The sequence below is a fragment of the Atractosteus spatula genome, chromosome 8 (genome assembly GCF_055471065.1).
Source record: "Atractosteus spatula isolate fAtrSpa1 chromosome 8, fAtrSpa1.hap1, whole genome shotgun sequence".
In the NCBI taxonomy this organism is placed as follows: Eukaryota; Metazoa; Chordata; class Actinopteri; order Semionotiformes; family Lepisosteidae; genus Atractosteus; species Atractosteus spatula.
In genome coordinates, this window is record NC_142713.1 from 52,902,200 (window position 1) to 52,923,665 (window position 21,466).

Below are 21,466 nucleotides of genomic sequence, written 5' to 3' on the forward strand. Positions count from 1 at the left end.
AACAAATATTGTTCCTATGTTATGTTAACCATTGCAATGGAATTTCACTGGTTTTTATCCCTCAGTGGCTGGCATCCGACAAAGAATCAAGTAGATCTGGAACTAAATTAAATAAAATATGTATTATTAAGATTTTGCTGCACCAATGGAAAACAAATCTCAAAATGTAAATATTTTTTTATCATTGAGAGCAATCTATTTTTTTGTTTCCATTATTCCTGTTATACCGGGCATGTTAAATCATTTCCTTCTAATAAAAACTAAGATATGAAGGTGTGCTGTAATCCATGTGCTAAAGTAGTTTTGATTCATAACTTCGGGCGCCTGTGCTGATAATAGGCATTCAAGAAGAGAAAAAAAAACTGCTGCAATTATTTTTCAATTCTGTCTGTAGTGATACGCTCTGCAAGATACATACATCAACATACGATTAATGATAGAAGTGTTTTTTGATACTGCTAGATAACCACATATAGAGCTATACTTCTGCAGAACCTGATTTATGCATAGCGGGTAATTCATGTCATATTGAATTCTATTGCCCTGACACAAAGGACTGTGTACTTTTACCTGTTAAGCAATAAGCAGTGTGCAAGATTCCCAGGACATTAATATTTATACAAGCTGTGTTAAAATGAGCAAATGATTACCATTAAAAAGCTAAGAAGCAGGACATTTGCAAATCTATGTTTTGGGTTTGTCAAATCTTGTAAAAATCCTGCAAGATGCCACAGCTGCCATGAGATTGGAAAACCCTGTGATGAGATTAATATGATACTGAAAATGTGCCAAAGTGTGAAGGTAATATAAAACCTACTTACGTATATATGTATTATGAAATCAATAAAAAAATGCAAGAACTACAAACTTAACAGGATTGCTTTAAATATGAATATAAAACCTACATATGAACTTATTTTGTTTATTTTGTTTTCCTTTTACATATTAACACTATAATGTATTTCTAGATTGAGATTTACATCCCTCCAATATGTATGCGGGGAATAATTCCAATTAGAGATATTTTACATTTAGCACATTCCACCGACCTAGTAAAATCAATAAACTGCAGAAATTAAAAATTTACAGGTACATGAGATGGCACCGCAAGACAGTAGTATAGATTTAAATTAATTTACAATTTGTGTCTTCAAAAAGGACTGGATGGAAAGACGCTGTGCCCATGTCAGGCTATTTTTCAGACTGCCTTAGGCGAAGGCGGAGGTTTATGGATGTGAATGAGAAATGATTTAGTATCAGGGAGGTTAGGGCAACAGGGAAGTGGTTTATGTATTTTTCAGGATTACAACCTCTGCACTGCCATCTGCTAAAGGGACTAGAGGAGCACCCTTGACAAAGGTGACCCTCAACAATACAATCTATATTTATATCAACATATATATCAATGAGATATTGTACTGTATATACTCAAATATAGAGCTATAACAGAAAAAAAAAATCTGTACACTGACAACCCAAACCAAGTTATTAACTTTCTAACCTCAATATACTGTAGCACCAATTTAATATAATAAGATTCATCATCATGCTGTCTAAAAGATTTCTTTGCGTTAACATTTAACCATGTTTGCTCTCTTTTCAGACAGCCCTTCAAAAATGGGCGAGGTGTGACGTTCTGCTGTCACAGAAAGATACGAGATTAGTTTTAATAAACCGCAATCCATAACGTTGACTTCCTTTGTTGACCTTTAAGATCTCCAGGCAGTTGCAAATCAAAGCTTTATTTGTATGGGTTTCATTAGCCGAACTGCCATCAGTGTTCTCTCCCTGCAACTGCAGCCTACCATGCAATCATAAACAAATTACACCCTCTGTGTCCTCATTGCAAAGCAGGTCCCTAATTCATAGCTTTCTGAGATTGAATTGCTGGTCCTATCATCTACTACTAATGGCCATCAAGGCACATAACAGAATTAAAAGGGGGCAATTCAAGCATTACTCCTTCATTTAACCTCTTCAGTGTGGCAGGGTCCATTTTTATTTCCTCCCCAAGTCTTTTGTTAGACAAAGTCACACTCCTTGTAACTGCCATATGACCATATGACCACCATTTAAGGCAGGATGGCCCAACTCTAGTGGGACCTGCAGTACCTACAGTGGTACCTGTTTGACACTGTAAATGGAATATCACAACACTCAATCAAGAAGTAGAGTCTCTGCTGTGTGTCCGTGTTTCTCAGGATGGAGTCACAAAAGAGGCACACAAAGTAACAGCAGATTAATTTTAAGAGCTAAAAGTTGGCATTTTGAAAAACAAATGGGACACATTGTGAAAGAAAATGGCATCCCCTGAAGGTCTTATTCACTTGCATCAAAGCTTCATAAACTGAGCAATGGACATACGAGATAGACGAGTTAAATAGGTAGATAACTGGGAGTTTCAAAAAGACAAGATACAACATTTTTATTTTATCTGTCCAGTTTATGGCTTCTTCCCCTCATTATTAACAATTGCACCCACTCTACTGTTACTTTTACAAAGCACAACACACTCCGAGTCATTAAAGCACTAGTAAAAGCATATTAATACTATACATATTGTTATCGCTACAGGTAACTGTGGTAGAGTCTCTAAGAATCTCAATTCAATGGGTAACACCTGGCTTTTGTCAACATTTCCAGCTTCAAAGCAAAACGATGTTTGTCTGAACTGTAGGGGGTCCAGATACAGTGATCAAAGTAATCGTAAACTTTACCTTGTTTTACTTTATTCAATCAAGTTCTGAGTAAATGATTAAGTGTCAATCAAGAGTCCAGAAAGACACCACTTAAGAGAACAGTGAGTGGAGGACAGAGTGAAGATCTTGGGGTAAAAAAGGAAACATCCAAGGTGAGAGCTCCTTGATCCAAAGCACCCAGGAAGACCAGGTTGGGGCTAAGTATTTGAAACTTGTTAAGAGAGTTTGCTATTCTGTGGTTTTTAGGGAACTCTAATTTCCTGTGTAAAGAATCCCTTGGGTAATAACAGCCTCTTCTGATTTGTGGGTGATTTTTTAGAATATGGAAATAGGTTCCTATTAGTTTTCTTAACAGAAAAACAGACTTAACTGCTGGTTGTATTCTGGTTAATTTAGTTTAGCAGTTTTAGCAGCTCTTCTTTTGGCCTTTGTAGGCATTATTTAAAACTCTAACACCCAAAAAGTCAAATATTTGGTAACATAAATATTAATGAATAAATACAGTATTTGTTTAACCAAGTGTGCCTGAATTATTACTATAATAATCAGAATATTATCCGTACCTTTAAACAACATTAAACAGCCATAAAATGCAAATCAGCTTATTTTTATGCATTACAAGCCAGGTACACAAAAGCAGTGGTTATGCCAGTGCTTTAACTGAAGTGATAATTTGCTCAACTATACCATTTTTAACATGGCTCAATCCTAATAAGATTGGTTTTAACACACTCGTGAATTTATACAGGTAGAAATAAAATCTCACAACTCCAGAAAGCACAACAATTGGAAAACTTCTAATTGGTAAATTATTAGCTAAATAGGGGGTTCAATTTAACAATCAAGAGCTCAGCTGGAACAACAACCAGCAGGTGCAGGAATGATAAGAGTCTGGATAGGAACCTGATTTAGTTCAATTCTCTGTCGCAGTTTTAGGAGGAACACAATACATAGTGATCTGGATAAAATATTTTTCAAACTAAAATGTGCGGGAGAAACTCTAATACGAGCACTGATTTGGACTGCATACTGTTTTGATTATTTGCATGCTGTTTAAAAAGTCCAAAGTACCTCAATCGGTTTCAAACATTTAGGAACACTTTCATTTAAATTTAATAGTGCATACTAGACTGTATACAGTAGTACTCCAAATAGTACGTATGGCAAAATTTGGAGTTGTTGGGGTATAAGAATATTCCTAAAGAGGTAAATTTATGATGTAAAGACCTCTGTCATCCAGCTGTTCAAGTCGTATGTTTTGTTCCACATAACATCATACAGGGGACATAAATGCGTGCTAAATAGTCAGTTGGTTCCGAATGTGTGGATGACTACAATGTGTAGTTCGTACAATGTACTGATGACTACTACCAAATGAATTTTTACTAGGTGGATAGTAAATAGTGTTCTAGCCTTTGCAGCTGCTGTCTGAAAGAAATGATGGAAGTGCAGACTGTGATCCAGCGGTTTTGTATTGGCGTCAATCATTGAAGGTGGACATCATAAGCTGATTTATGACTGACATTGCTGATAAGTAAGAATAGACGTTTCCCCCTTCAAAGACTTAACACTGTACACCAAACGTGTATACAAACCACATACAACCAGTAAGTGATAATCTTCCCTCTGCATCAGAAGTGAAAAACACACAATGCCCCAGTAAAGCAACCAGGAGCACTATCCTACAGGAAGTGCTGTCCTTTGGATTAAACCCCAAACTTAAACTTACCCTGACTAAGAGGTCATTAAAGATCCTATGATAATGTTTGCAAACATAGGAGTATTATAACTCTACCAACAGGGCTACACAATTGGCCTACCAAATGGCACCCCTTAATTTAATTAGTGAAGAAAATTTCTCACTTCTGCAGGCTGTTTAGTGGGATTGCTGGAAAATAATGACTGTTGTGAATCACCAAGGAGGGCTGTACTTCAGTGGTGAATAAAGTGGTTTCCCTTCTACAGTATATGTAAAGTGCTTTGGGATCCATTAGGATGAAACGTATTACACAAATGCAATCAATCAATTGATTAATCAATTATCCTATTTTAAATGTTAAAGTGCAAAAATTATTTGTTTTTGTGTCTATGGTGTTTTCGCCACGTGGAGTTCCATTTGATAGTGTGAGTTAAACTGTTTTCTGGATGAAGCTTTTCCTTAATAAAAATCCTAGTTCCAATTCCAAACTCTAACAAATTGAAAATCCCTGCTCAGAATGAATGGATAACAGGAATGGCAGGGGTACCATTCGTATCAATTTGAGCTCTACTTTTGGCTTATTGCAACAAACTAAAAATAATTTAAAGGTTTCTCAAAGAGATTCTCAGATATCAAGCATGATGGATGGCGATTTCCTGGTTACCACTGCTGTGCTCTGGGGACAAGGGTTAAGAATGTAATTTCAATTCTGTTCACAAGCTGGAATACTGGTGATTTCATTAAACTCCTGTTTTCAAGTGCATGACTCAACTCAGATCCATATTTCATTATTTCTTACCTGTCTTTTCTCATCCCAGAGCAAGGACTATTTCACTCAGCAATACACCGCCAAATTTGAGACCCACACAACAGACTTTGTTTCAGAGTGATATCTTGTTTGTGCAGTTTGTTCTTATGTTTCTTGCATTTATCAGCATCATTTTCTTGAAACATGATATTTACCTGGCCTTTATTTCTGTTAAAAGATGTTAAAAGGCATCTTTTTCTAAACAGTTTTAAATTTAAAACAGCAGAACAAAGACAAGCTGCTTCTAAATGCAAATGTAAATAGTATGTCCAATGTATTTACTTTTAAATATCTTAATTATTTTAAACTTTTCTAGCTGATCTCATCAGTTCACAAAAAAGTGCTGAGCCTGGGTAATACTGAGATTGGAATCCTTTATCTAGGAAAATCAGGTACATCTATAAATGGTCTTGGTGGGCCACTAGGTAACACTCTTCCATCTGGATGAGAATTTCAAAACCAATAAGCCAAAATGACCATGGACACTGCTTTATGAGGTGCTGTCTTGTGGATAAGACATAAAAATAAGGTTCCAACTACTTGGTCATAATAATTCAATGACACTGCTTTTAGGAGTAGGATTGATAACTCCAATGCCCTGGCTACATTTAATTTTTGATTAATAATTGGATGGATGATTGGAAAAAAATAATGTTTTCATATATTTTGCATTGTAATGTAAAAACTGGACAATGCTTCTCATTTTACCTAGGCCAACATGAGTGGGCTTTTGAGTTTTTAGAAGGAACAAACATACTTTCATATGTAAGAAAAACATAAGCAATGTAAGCTTTATCCTGTGAAAGATTATTGCAAAATGGGGATGATTTCCTTTTATATCCATCTGAATATATCTTATGAAGTGCAGCCAGCATGGAGTAAAATAAATGAGATTACACCTTTCATTGGACTATTGAAGTTCTAATGAAAAAAGCATCAGATATACTGTAAGGGAGATCACAATTATAGCTTAATGCAATTGCAAAGAATCTTCCTAAATATAAAAAACTTCCAAGTTTCAGCTAAATCTTATACTTGAATCCCATGATTTGACTTTATTATCCTTGAATATCATCCAAGTTTCCAGATCATCATTGTTACGACCCCAAGTGTCTAGGGGTAAAGGAGTGTAACATTTAGGATAATTTTTGGATGCAGGTGGGTTCTGGAGAGGGATTTAGGAAGTGTAACAAGGGTTGGTGCAAACAGTGATTATTTTAAGGTGAATAAGTGACTGGTACAGTATGTAATAAGACACAATAACACACAGGGAGAGGGAACTAGAGCGGTGTCAAAGAAAAGAAAACAACAAACAAAATGGAGCTGGCTAACAAAGTGAGGGAAAGCTGACCTAACTACAAAAGAAAACCCAAAACACACGGTCTTCTGCATCTTCAAATGCCCTAGCTAACCTCCACTGACTACCCAAACCATACAAGACAAAAGGCACTCACTCTTATTAAACTAGTGTTACTAATACAAAAATCAACTATGTGTGTAGAATGTACCCAACAACCTAAACTAAGCCTATACACAAAAGTTCACACAAAAACACAAGTGAACTAGGAATACAAATAATAATAAACAAATAATAATAAAACGAGAGTAGTCAACAGGAACAGGGTACAAAAGAACACAAATGTCGAACATAGAACACGTTAGGGCAAGGTAATGGCAAAACAAGAATAAACACACAAACAAATGAAAGTACACAGAGACATACACAAACGAACAAAAGCCGAAGCTATACGAAAACACACGAATGAAACGAAGCTGAAGCAAAAACCAAAAGCGAAGCAAAGCAAGACCGAAGCTGAGCTGAGCGGGACCAAAGTCAAACAAAAGGCCCCTTCATTCTGAAAGCCTCCAACTTACATACTAAATAAGTTGCACTCTGATTGGCTGAGAAGCTGATTGATGATGACGTCACAGGGAAACAATGATGTAATGATGGACCAATGGGGGAGGGAGAACAATCAAGGTCAGGAAGTGTGGAACTCAGCAACAAAAAACACATGGACCACACACTGGGACGTAACAATCATATAAAACGGATTTGTAACTTAAAATTCAGTGACAACATTATTTGAATCATATGCCAGACATTTTACGTAAATACTTACAGAAACAACATTCACAAAATCATCATCTGAGAGTGTTTCCAGCATTTCTGAGACTGATGTCCTGATCAGTTTGAGAGTCAACCCAGAGACACTTCCACTCCTTATGCAGAAAAAAGACAAAGAGTAAAAAAGATTAAAAACCTTTCAAAAAGTGTATGGGATATGAAAATATCCCTCATATTTCTGTAAAACCACTACAGTATCTTAACGTGTGGTACATCCCTTTCATATCTCAAAGTTTCAGTAATGGATGACTGTCAATCCTGAACGTTCATTGTTTATAAGAAAAGCCAACGGTATAAAAATACATCAGCAATATATGTAGTTCAGTCTATTGTGACTGAGCTTTCCCAGACTCACCTGCTGAACCTTGGAAAGCTGAATATAACACCTTACCTAACAATACTAAAGCAAATATATAGTATAAGCAATTGATTTTAAATCTTAAATGGGACATTTTCACATAACAAATTGTTTGAAAAAAGACTTTTACTTTTTAAATTTTTGAAAAGTTTTGGTAACATTAATGGGTTAGAAATTCACAGAACATTTCTCTGAATTAAAACATAACAAACAGATGCAGCGTTCCTAACATCTGTCTGTTCTGAAAGTATAATAAATCTTGGTCTTATTGTACAAGACAGAGCATTGAATACACCACAGAATACTTCATAAAAAGATTAAATTCTGTCAAAAAAGATGGAAGAAAAAGAGACAGGATTGCAGACAGAGCTTTACATATTATGCTACAAAAAAGAAAGAGCAACAATGTTTATATATAACAGTCTAATCGAGGAGATTTATCGAAAGTCAACTTAAACAGAAGAATTTGATTTTAAGTTTTAGCATCCCCCATTTGCTTGATTCCAGAACTGCAGTTTCCTGAGCAACACTTAATCTGTTGAAATGGTGGTCACTGTCACCTCAGTGAGCACTGAGAGCTGCAGATGTGAGATAATCGCTCACTTTTCTTCCAGCAGAAAAATCAAAAGTCTTGGCATCATCTTACCCTCTCCCATAAAAACCACAATGTGGGCAGTATTTGTAATTACAGTATCATAATAAAATGTATACTTTCACAATTAGATAAATGGTTTATTAAGTCCATTTGGTCCAATGTACATTGTATGACTTAGAAGTGAGTACTACAGTATATCAACAACCTTTAAATATTAACACAAACTCACCATGCTTCTTCCTAAATTAGTAATATTTACTTTATTAAGAGCATGAAATAGTTCCAAATGAAAGGAGGCCATTTGGCCCATCTAGCCTATTTGGTAATTAGCAAATACATCCAAAGATCTCATCCATCCTTCTCTTGAGTGGTGCCAGGGTATCGGCTTCAACGATGTGGACGGGCAGCCTTTCTACACTTCCACAAGTGTTTGGGTATATTGTACATACAGTATACTGCAAGTGTTTCAATTCCCTTCATATGTTTATAGTGTATCAATAGTAACAAACTTCAGTTTGTAATGAATAACATACTAAGGAGTCCACCATGCGTGGTTTATGCTGTACAACACTTGGGTTGCTGAGATTATGAGGGGATAAGCGTACCCTTGGGAAATTATAATGTGTAAACCTGTGTTTAAAAACACAGATCGGGGCTGAGACAATTAACCAATACATATTAAATATTAAAGGAAGCTAAAGATTTGCAATTAAGACAATAAGAGCTGTTAAAGCTAAAAATGCACATGGGAATGACATTTCTACTTTTTTAGTACTTGGTTTTGTGCTATATTTAGTACAAATAAAAATACTGCTTTTTTAAAAAGCAGGCTTTGAAAAAAGCACTATATTTTAGTAAAATAATGCTGTTGCCTTGCAACCACTGACAAATAAAAGGGAAATCCAGAATTAAGAACTGGTAACACAGAGTGTCACAGAGTGAATCTAAGAATCTAAACGTTGCTTATTCTACAAGCCTCCAATTTAACAAGCAGGTCTGGATAGAGTTCAACTGAATTCAAAAGATGTCCTGAAAACATTAAAAATAAAAATAAAATTACAACTCTCTAAATGTTTATGGAATCATCTAAATTGTGTTCATTTAATGATCAGGAGACTGTTCTGGCAAAGAAAATCTACATGTAAGCTGTTTTTTTTATTTTTCATTGAAATTGAATGAAAATGAAAGGCACTTACACGTCCACAAGAATCAACATATCCTTTGGTGAAGCTGCTCCTTGTATGTACCTAAAAAACACACAAACCAATATTTCATGAACACACACAAGGCAAGAGCTTTGATCCCCAGCTACTCAATGATCCAGGACAATTAAGAAAAAAAAATCAAGAATTATTTCTAACACAAAACAATAGCTTACTACTTAAATCATATTCACCATTATGTCACATCTAGTCAGTAGTTCTGTTAAAGGGCTTTATTTTTGCTTAATTTGTGATTAATTCTATGTTGCCTGTTTAAAAACTAGAAACAAAAATACCATGTACATAAATATTCATAGCTCTGAAATATACACACTGGTTTAAGAAAGTGGTCTATGTACACTGTTAGATACAGAAATATGGCTTTTTATGATTTTACTCATATTTCCCACTGAAATGCATTCTAAAATTAATAAAATGCATGTCAATAAATGTCTTAGATATTACTGTAGGTGAATGTCTTGAATAAAAATAAAAATTAAATAATCGTTGAAACTGTGAAAATACTTCTGTCAACCTTTGTATTATGATCTTCACCATTATTAAAAAATGTGTTAAATTCTGTTCTACAAATCTCTTACTAATGTCACGCCCTGTACACCTAGAGGGCGCTCTACTTCAGTCCTGTTCCTAGTTCCATGTGATTATTCTTGTCTTTCCGGTGTGTCTTGTTGTGTAGCCTATTTACTTCCTGTGTCTGCTGTGCTCCTCGCTCAGCATTGAGGGTACGGATGTCGTAAGACATAGCCTAGCACCAGGTCGCCCCTGTCCGCTACGCATAGGGTCTTTACTGCTCTCCTTGTCATTCCACGGCATGCCTTTCCGACATCCGTGACAACTAATATACCATTTTTGGACAGTCAACTATAATTTATCTGAACTGAAAAAGGCTTGGCACGGTGGTGTAACTTAGCTCTTCTTACTGTTTTTGGAATCTGGGTTGACCACTGGCCTGGAGCACCATCCCTGTGGAATTTACATGCTTTTCCTGAGTTGCCATGGGTTCTTTTGAGGTGCTCTGGTTCTATCCCACCTTCCGCAGACATGCTACCTACAGTATGTTATGTTAATTGGAGTTCTGTTAAATGCTACCTTACCTACCTGTTTGATAACTGGAGTCACTTAATTGTCTTGTGTGTGTGACCCATGATGGACTGCTGTCCTAACCAGAGCGTAGTCCTATCTTGACCCTATGCTTTTGAGATAGGTACTGAGTTGCTGTGACCTCGACCAAGAATAATTTCATACAGTATAATGTTAATTTGAATCGCTTACCATGGTCGCCGTCGAACATCGTACAAATCAATTTTACTCGCAGTGTTCCGTGAGTCCTTCCAAGGAGAAGCTGAAATAAACATAAACTCCCATTACAATGAATAATGTTTAAAGGTTTTGCATTACATACATTAATTATATCACTGGTACGAAATGGGTTAATATAGTCTATCTCTGTAATGCACTTTGTAATGCACTTTTTTTTGGAAGTATTACAAATTGATTTATATTTTTAATTATAATCCTGAAACACGAATCAATACACTATTTGGCAAATTTTGTATTATTTTTTTAATGTTTTTTTTTATGTTTTTTATCTGCTTTCCAGCAACTATAGAAGTAGTACTGGCACTCTCTCTCGGCCCAGATAGTGACCTGGATCTGAACTCACTGCAAGATTGCTCAAAGCAGAGTCCTGTAATTGTTTGCTAATTGACTGTGTTGATGACTGTTTGTATAAAGCCATTAAATGCCTGGAAAGGACTCAGTTTCAGTGGATACTGTAAGTGGCTGCTGATTTCAGGGCAGGACGCCATTAAAGCCCTGAATGGTTTTGCTATTTACTATAATTTGCACAGATGTAACATTGTTTGCAGTTTGTACTATAGAAGACTACCTAATCCACTTTGTATTGGGGCATATACCCAGGCGCTACTTTTACTGTCCCCCTCCTTAACCCTTTATGGAACTCCTCTAGCAAACAGGCAATGATAACTAATCATTTCAGCCCTTTTCCAATATCTCAGCAAGCGATGGGCACAAGGCAGTATACACCCTGGACAGGATACCAGTCCATCGCAGATCGCATGCTGACACACACTCACACCAGGGAAAATGTCCCCAGGAGCCAATTAACCTCTGAAAGCAGAGCATCCAGAGGACACCCATGGGGATAACATACTGTACAAACATCAGACAGACAGCACCTTATGTCCAGAATTGAACCCAGGACAACACCACTGTGGCACCCACTATAAATAATATTTCCCTATTTAGATTTTGCCGTATTAAATATAAAAGTTTCAACAATCAATTTGAACAGACTGCAGTCTTTTGAGCACCCTGTGTTACAGTCTCCGACACTGAACCTTTGTTGTTTTGTCTGTAGTATCAGTTTAGATTAGAAAGAGGTCTAACTAGTTTAGTTCAAACAGAGGAATATGTTACGCTTCTGTGATTTTTTTATTTTAGCCTGAAGAGTATTAGGAAACGTGACATGCCTCTCTTTCTCTCTCGTCTGTATAAAACACAAATTGGAAATAAAAAAAATATTTACAAGAACATTGAAAGAAATATTACTGAAATACATTCATCAAGATTAACTGCCTGGGTTGCCAAGACTATGCAGTACTATATGACACATATGAATATATGGTTTCAGAGCTCATATCCAACAAACCCTTGCTGCATGTTTCATTTCCTCTCTAAATGTTGGCATACTTTCGAACTTGGATGGTAAAAAAGCAGCTAGCTGGGGCAATAATATCATGAAATTACCGTATGTGAGAAAATACCAATAATGCTTTTGATAGTTCTGGTTCAATTTTTATGCAAGTGTATCTGTTGAGTAAGTAATATTAAAAAAGAAAAAAAAAACATTTGCAGGGATACAATGGGAATTTTTATACTATTAACTTTTGCTGTAATAGCTTCAAAACAGATCCAAATGATAATACAACTAATGGCAAACACTAATACCATAAGCTGGTACTTATCCTGCTATATTTCAGAACAGTAACAATTAGTAACAGTAACAGTAAGAGGTCTCTATCAGCTTTTGCATGTTAGTGACACTTCTATTTGAAGTTCAATAATGAAAAGCAATGGATATTCTATATGTACATTTCAAAATACATTATTCCTGTAGTTTTTTAGTTTCCAATATGCAGTACCATTTCCTAAGACATTTAGTTTCAATAATTTAAGAGGGGTGATAGGTTGTTGTAATCAGATAACAGCGCAAGGAACTAAACCATAATGCACAACTGCTTCAGCCTTAGTGCAGGAGAAATAAAAAAGCATGGTTACAAATGAGAGGAGGCTAATGCGCCTATCAAGCTCAATTGGTTGCTAACAAAATCATGCCCAGATGCAGAGCTTGTGAAAGCATCTGACTGAGAAAAGACTTTAAATCAGGGGTGTCCAAACTTTGTCCTGGAGGGCTTGTGTGTCTCTAGATTTCCAAGGTCTCTTTAAGCAGCAACACCTGAAGAGCTGGAAGGGAGCTAATAATTTGGTCCAGCAAAACTGATAATGAGGTGATTTAGCTTGTTAAGAGCGAAGGTGGAATGAAAACCTGCAGACACACCAACCCTCCCAGGACTGGACAACCCTGCATTAAATACTATTAGCACAGACCAGTCAAACGTGTTACAGATTCCAGAAGCAATTGAAATAAACAAACCTCCAGGGCCTCATGGTAATATACCAATTATACTTAAGGAAACACGATGGTATCCATAACAAAATACGTCTTGCTGTCACTCAAAGACAGAAGTAATAGTCGTTGACTGGAACAGTGCTAATGAAACAGGGCAACAAAACCAAACCAAGCAATCCTCAGATCCATCATCCATCCATCTGTTTTCTAACCACTTCATCCACTTCAGGGTTGTGAGGGAGCCAGAGCCTATCCCGGCAAGCAACAGATGCAAGGCAGGGTACAACCTGGACAGGACAGCAGTCCACCTCAGGGCAGATACACTGACACTAATACATACATGCACACACTCGCACCTAGGGCCTTGCACCAGAGGCCAATGAACCTACCAGTACGTAGGTATACAAACTGCACGCAGTTAGCTCTCCAGGTCTGGAATTGAACTCAGGGCTCTAGCTCAGCAATGCTTACCATTTTGCCACTGTGCAGTCCTATTAGAATCAGAGTTCTCCCTAATATATACCGTATATATCTATTATTTACATGCTGAAACTAGTTAGAATAAATAAACTAGTTAGATTTACAAATTACATCACAACAGGATTATTAGGCAAACATCCAGAAACTGCGAGGGACATTAAAAAAAAGAAACGATTTTGACCAAAAACGACATCGGTGTTTCAGTTGACATACCATTTATACCATCTTATCATCTCGACTATAAATATAAAATATAAAAGCAAACAAAATCAGCAAGATTCCTGGATTTTAAGTAATGCTACAGAATATACTGGGAACCTAAATAACACAAGGAGCCCTGAGAGACGTATTCTAAATACTTAAAGGTGTGAACAAACTAAAACCAAATGTCGTCTTCAGAAATGGGAAGAATGTACGCACTGGAAGACACAGATGAAAACTATGGAAAAGTGTATTAAACACTGAGAACAGGGTGTACTGTTTTATACAAAGGATAGAGGCAGAGAGTGATTGAGAAACATAAGAAAAGTAAAAAAATGGGAACAGGCATTGAAAGTGTACTTCAAAGAATACTCTTATTCTCACAGTTCCTTAATGGCTCTCTTACCCACGCTTTTCCACACTCTATCTTGATTGTTTGAAAACACTAGATCAATACAGACATGTCCTTTAGTAGGTATTCTTACAAACTGAGTAAGAAAGCTGTTGTTAGCTCATGCCTACCATTTCAGTTTCAACTGCTGATATTTCTAATGGCTCTCTCCAATTTTTGTGAGAAAAATTAATCACCACCTTTTATAAAACTAGCCCTGATTTTGTTATATAACACTGTACAGTAATTGATAACAGCATTTGGTAAAATGTAGATGTAAAATGTAAACTATTGCTTTTTGAATGCATTATTGTAAGTCTGACCCATACAGTATATGGTACAGTGCTTTGCAAAACTATTTAGACCATTGCATAATTTTCACATTTTGTTGCTTTAAAGCTTGCAGTCTTGACACTTTGAATTAGATATTCATATTTGTTGTTTACACAACCCCAAACAAAACTAAATCATTAAGGTGAGAGAAAAATGGAAACTATGGATGCATTAGTATTCAAAAACTTTGGTGTGGCAATCCTAAATTAATTTAGGTGAACACAATTACCTTAACGACTCACATTATTACTTGAGTGGCCTCTGTCAGTGTGCATTAATAAGGGTTCATATGATTTCAGAATACATTTACCTTTCTCTGTAAAGACTTAATATCTCTTTGAGCATGGTGAAGTCTGTAATTAGGCAGAGGGAGACATGCAGATGCTGCTTAGATCAAGCTGCACTTCCAAATGAAGCAACTGGGCAAAGAGGAAACTGCTTAGTGATGCCACTGTGACACTAACAGGGACTAAGAAAGAGTAACAGAATTTAGTTTGGAGGATGGGAGAAAATGTCCATCGGTCAACCATATCCCGGTCTCTCTATGTGCAACAAAGAGTCCAAAACATTTGGCACAATGGTGTCAGATTCCTGTGCTGGACTATTAATTTTGATGTATAGTGATACGCCTCAACTAATTATACTGTATCTTTCCTCTCTGTTAAGAATTTAATTAATTCTGTATTTATCAGTCTCCTTTAACAATGTGTTAGTGATACCAATTACAGTTCATAGTAATTGCCAAATAATGCAATATCCTCTATTTCTTCTTGCTTTTTTTCCTAACTCTCCTGGCATTTAAGTATACATTTTAATTGTTTTGTTTTGACATTTTGATTTTTCCCTGGGTTCTCTTTTTGACACGACTATACAGTAAGTATACAGTATATCTCTTATATATTTTTTTTCTTTTGGGTTATCCTTCTATTCTAGTTTAAATGTTTTTTTCCTGTAGATTCTCGCCCCACGCAGAGTGTTGCTCATCTCATTCAGATGTAATCCATCATGTCTGTGGGGATGGCCTTTGCCACAGCACAGCTTCCAATGGCCAAGAAAGATGAAGCCTTGTTTATTATACCATGTGCTGTGCTTACAGATTAGCACTTCCAGTTCTTCACCTTTGCATAGTGCAGGCAGGATCCCTGAGGAAACCACTAGAGTCCTACTCTTATGTTGGTTTCCAAGGCTTTTGAATTTGTTTCAGGTGGACACTGCGCGGTTTATGCCAATATCTTTTGACACAAAAGTGGGGGATGATCCCTAATTTACATCTGATACCTCTCGTCTTTCATTCCTTTGCAGTTTTCTTTTAGACTGAGTCAAAAAAGAAATGACAACAAGCCCCCTCATATAAAGTAGTACTCTTTCATCATCACCTCTGAAAGGTTAAGAGAACTACTGTAAATGGAGTGAAAATCTGCTGCATCCTTATGTAATTCCTCGTAGGCTGCTCTGGTCGATAAATCCTTCTACCGCCTGCAGCAAATACTAGGGTAAAGTAGTTCAGGTGGGTAGCTGCGTCAGCATGCATAGGCTGCAAAGGAACAAGTCAAGGTTTGTTCCATGCTGAAAAGAGAAGAAAGGAAACACAACGTTTCGGCTGTGGAGCTTTCTTCAGGTGTGTGAAGATTACCCTTAGAAAAACATTTCTACAATTGTACTATATAACTGAGCCATCGCTTTATTCTAGCATATACACAATGGGTGTCACGGCCGAAGAAGGCTCCACAGCCGAAACCTTGTGTTTCCTTTCTTCTCTTTTCAGCATGGAATAAACCTTGACTTGTTCCTATCACATGATATGATTCTCTATAGCTTTCTCATTTCAAGGTCCCCTCCTTCTTTGTTTACCATTTTAATGAGTGATATGTCATAATAATGCTCAGATTGTCTTGCAGCAACAAATACTCTAATATGTCATACAAAATTCACAGAAGACTGGACCTCAACATTAGTTGTCTTTTTTTTTCTTCCCCCTTTGTCCCGTGTTTGTCTGTGATAGTGTGGGCATTGGGGTGACAGGGCCCTGCATTGTTTTGTTTTGTTCCTGCAGAGGCCCTGGGAGCGAGTAGCAGTTGCACAGCACTCAAAGGGGCAGGATGAATGTGAGTGGAGGTGCCCCCTGGTGAACTGATTGACCAGACCAGAAATCAATGTTGACACATAAATAAAGCTGTGGTGAAAGATTACATTTTCCCTTTAAGTTGGAATCCCTACGCAATGAAAGTGTCATGAATAACGTACTGTACTGGCAGAATGGAGAAATGCAGATGATGTTGTGTCTGGAAATAGATCTGCAAACAGGCGAAGAGCCTGACAGCTCCCGTCAAATGTAAAGCTGCCAAAGGAGAGTTTTAGTTTCGCAGTCTGCCACACCTCTCTGTCTTCCAGGTCAATATACACTTTTCTACAACTCTTACCATAATTCTGGTGGCATAACAGCAGGACCACAAACATAACTCAGTTTCTTTTTTTATTTTAGGACCAAAACAGTTCTATTTTAGTATGGTAAACTGTCTGCCAAGGCAATTCTAAAGCTTAGCTGCTCTGGTGTATATCACTTGTGCATCAAAACAGCCGATGGAGGTCTTACACCAAATCCCACTTTTCTTAAAATAGAAATCAATTTTCTCATAACCTTCTGCGAGAAAAGGGAGAGAAATCTACACTGAAATATATGCTCAAAAACATGACAAAGAGTGAGCTTCTGCACTTGTTTTATCTACATGTATATATCCCTCTTTTTCAACAAAATTTAAAAGAAATTATCCTTGTATCAGTAAATAATTTTGACCACCAAGTATATATATATATGTAAGCCTAACAAACAGATAAATGTTAAATTTATTAAAGCTCTAAATTCTATTACTAAATTAATAATAAAATATGTTGTGTATGTCACACAGGTGGGGGCTGCAACTCAGAGGATGAAGTGGGTCTGCTCCTATATACTGTATAAAGTGCTTTAAGATACTGTGGGATGAAAAGTGCTATAAATATTCATGATTATCATTGCTGCTTTTTTTAGTTAGGGTTGCCACCTCTGATTTATACTGTAAAACACAACACACTGAAGCTACAGCATAAAATGAAATAAATTGGCTTCCTATGAAATGTATAGAAGTGTCACCACTTACTTCAACAGTTCTTACCTTAGGAAGGTAAAAAAGTTTAATTGCATAATTATAGACCAATAACTGTGACCCTAGTAATGCCCTGTGAAGCAACTAATAAAGCAATATACTGTAAATGTAAGTTGGTTTCAGTGACTTACAAAAAAAACTGATAAAAGAGATAACAGTATAACGTCTACATACCGTACACATACTGTACTTCTTTTTCTCCACAAGTTACAATATTAAAGTTACAACAGGGGTGGTGTGGTGGCTCTGTGGCTAACGATCTGTGCCTGTGGCTGGAAGGTTGCTGGTTCAAATCCTGCATCTGGCAGAGGAATCCTACTCTGTTGGGCCCCTGAGCAAGGCCCTTAACCCCATTTGCTCCAGGGGTGCTATATAAATGGCAGACCCTGCGCTCTAACCCCAATCTTCTCTCCCTGTCTTTGTGTCTCATGGAGAGCAAGCTGGGGTATGAAAAAAGACAAATTCCTTATACAAGAAAATCTATATGTACAGTGCGTATGTTGTGCTGTGTTATGCTATTTTGTTGGTTTTTTCAAGATTCTCCGTTCGTTATTTGAAAGCAAATGACAACGGATTTTGTGGGTTAAACAAACGCAGGTTTATTCCCATTATTTGAAAGAAAAAGTCAAACAGTTGGAGGGTGGCAGTCCTCCCCTCACAAAACGAGATGGAACTCTGACCACATCACCAGTTGTGAAAGCATGTAATTATCATCACCCAGATACACCTAGTGGCACACTGGAGTTAGAAATCCTCCCTGCATAAACTTATTATATGTGACATTCTAATTCCATTAAAAAGTCATTGAAGCTCTAGGTGCTATATTGTCAGTTTAATTAAAGTCACAACTATTAGTAATGTCTCTCTAAACTTCGAGGATCTTTAAACAAAATACTGTAAAATGAAAAGGTGGCCTGCTTCTCTCCTAACAGTTCTGGGTTCTTCAGTGTTTAAGAACTCACCTGGATAATACCGAGCCAGACCAGTCGCACTGCCAAACACCTGCCAAAGTAAAGTAGGATCCTCTTCTCTGTTTTTCTTAAAGATGTTTTCCAGTGCCTCAGTCCAGCTCAGCTCGTTCAGCACCACCGTGGCTGGAGAAGACACAAAGCAAGTTCAAATTGTAAACTCAATTTTGTCTGTGGAGGACCTATTAAATATGTATTATATGAAATATTAACATTATAGTTCATTTGATGTACAGCAATTCAGAATCACATTACTGAAAGTACTCACTTCAGTCATATACCGATCAATGAAGATATATAGTGTATATACAGTATTCATACTTTACAATATTTGTAACTGTAAATACAAGTTATTTAATATTCATGTTGATAATCTGTTTTAGAGTCTTTTGTCATTGGTATGACTATCTCAGAAAACGTAGCAGGGGGTTGTTGTGGAAGTACTTTTCTGGTTCTTACAATTTTATTTCTGGTTATGTTGATACAAATATTTGTAACACTAGTTAGATTCTGTCATTCTTGTGTGAATTTGTCTTCCTTTGTAATTGTATATCTGTATCATTTGGGACATTTTGCAAAATGATAAAAAAACATTGTAAAATAATAAAAAAGCCATTGGCTTTTGCCATTAATAAACCACAAATGTTTTGTTTTCCTCAAGTATAATTCTATATATAAGATTCTATCCTGATGTATAGACTTTATGTCTAGGCACCTCCTTATTAAACCAGAAAACATTTTTTATTATCATGGCTCAGGTACCTAGCAAAAATAATGGAAATAATTAATTGATGCTTGTTGTTTCACATAAGAAGATACAGAGAGAGAAAATGTAAAATAAATAATCCTAATAGGTGCTTACAATTTGAACATTACACACCACAGCATTACATACAAAATATCATTAGGCCAGGTGCAAAAGCAGCATGAAAAAATATTTAAATATATAATTCCTATAACCTTGAGACCGTGGTCAAAACAGAACATTACTATAGAAGCTAAAATGACATTGCATAAAATGTCAAATAAGAGAAATGGTACATAGTGCATTATGAATCTGTGCCAAAGTGTATCAAAGTTAGCTGGTTCTTGCATACATATCAAGTGTTGGTCTGATAATGAAATGTTTAATCTGTGGTATTTCCAGACTGTAAATATACAAGCTGTGAGCTTTTGAGTATAAACAGTATGTACTGTACCTTTTGCTATTATTGTAAAACAAATACTTTCAGAAAAACATAACAGGTAAAGAGGAAAACAAAAAAATCTTACTGATTAATGTCATTTGCATAACAAATAAAATAGGACAATTTTCCCTCTGAAAAATAAAAAGGGCAATTCTGTCTATAAGCCTAAGGCCAAACATTTGTTAGGGACTACAGTATTACCACCGATCTTGTCAGATCTCAGTAGACAAGCAAAGCATGGTCTGGTCAGGTCTGGGATAGAAGACCTCCAAGGAAACTACTGGGGACCACTGTAGCAGGTGCCATCCTTCATATCAGATGTTAACCTGAGGCCCTGACTACCGTTCATTACTGATCTCACTGCACTGTTCAGGGGTATAAACACTAGTTTCCATCCTGACTAAATTCCACTCTCATTTTGCACAATCTGGCTTTTCTTAAGTGCTCCCTTAATTCAACAGGAGAAGCAGTTTCTCATATCAGATCTGTTGTTGAGTGGATCTGCTGGCACATAATGGCTGCCACACATAACCTGGAGAGATGCTGCAGTGGTACAGTAGATATACAGTAGATCCCGACCTACATGTAAAGTACTTTTGGAATACTTTGGGATCAAAAGTATTAAAGTAATTTGCTATGATTAACTATCTTATGATGTGTTTTCACTGATCTTAGGTTTAAGATATCAACACATACAAGAATTATTTTGGTAATTTTTATTCCTAGGGTGGGAGGCACAGTTGCCCAGTGGTTAGCATCACTGCCTCACAGAGCTGGGGCCCTGGGATCAATTCCGGACCTGGGGTGCTTTTTGTATGGAGGTTGTATGTTTTCCCCTCACTCAAGAAGGATTCGTCCAAGGGCACAAGTTTCCTCCCACAGTTCAAAGACCTACTGGTAAGTTTCTGAGAAAACTGTCCCTGGTGAGAGTGTGTGGGTGTCTGTGTCCGTGTGTGGCCTGTGATGGACTAGTATCCTGTTCAGGATGTATCCTGCCTTGTACCCATTGCTTGCCAGGAGAGGTTCCACCTCATCCGTGACCCTGAATTGGAAGAAGATGTTAGAAAATCGATGGATAATTCTTATGGTAGTTTCTGCTATTCATAAAAGGAAATAAAGATGATACCATTAGGGGCACTGTAAAGAAAAGATTATTGCTTCATCTCTCTCCCACAGAATGTGCTTTGATTATACAAACACCATGTACAGTACCATACCAGTCGGTGGCATTTCTGCAAAACAGAAATATAGTGTTTTAGAATATAATTTAAAACTGTCCTTACGGCACTTTATTTTTTAACTAATGTGAACTTCTCATTTTATAACACAAAATTATGACTAAAGTTAAATTAGAGGGAAAGGTAAAGCTGGAAGAACATGCACTGATACCCATGGGTCAGAAGTGAAGGAAAAAGGGTGAGCTTAATCCAAGATTATCCATTTTCTGTCTTGATCTGTCTTGAACTAAAGCATCCTGGGTCTGGCGACAGAATTCAGCAAAATGTCACACCAAATGCTGAGCATACTCCTTATAAAAAGAGTATGAATAAATGCTTAGAGTAGTAAAAATGCTTAGAATATCATTAAACCCACAACCTGTC

At 36.7% G+C, this 21,466-nt stretch overlaps 1 protein-coding gene across 7 annotated transcripts in view; it reads right to left on the reverse strand.

The window, feature by feature from the left end:
- The window catches only part of cacna2d1 (calcium voltage-gated channel auxiliary subunit alpha2delta 1), a 244,803-nt gene that overhangs the window by 62,501 nt on the left and 160,836 nt on the right, over positions 1 to 21,466 (reverse strand). For all 7 annotated transcript variants that reach the window (XM_088923201.1, XM_088923200.1, XM_088923199.1 and 4 more), the window contains 4 exons: positions 18,673 to 18,804; positions 10,783 to 10,852; positions 9,484 to 9,534; positions 7,330 to 7,429 (listed from right to left, as the gene is read on the reverse strand). In XM_088923201.1, the coding sequence (XP_088779327.1) occupies positions 7,330 to 7,429; positions 9,484 to 9,534; positions 10,783 to 10,852; positions 18,673 to 18,804 (353 nt within the window). The remainder of the gene's footprint in view (positions 1 to 7,329; positions 7,430 to 9,483; positions 9,535 to 10,782; positions 10,853 to 18,672; positions 18,805 to 21,466) is intronic.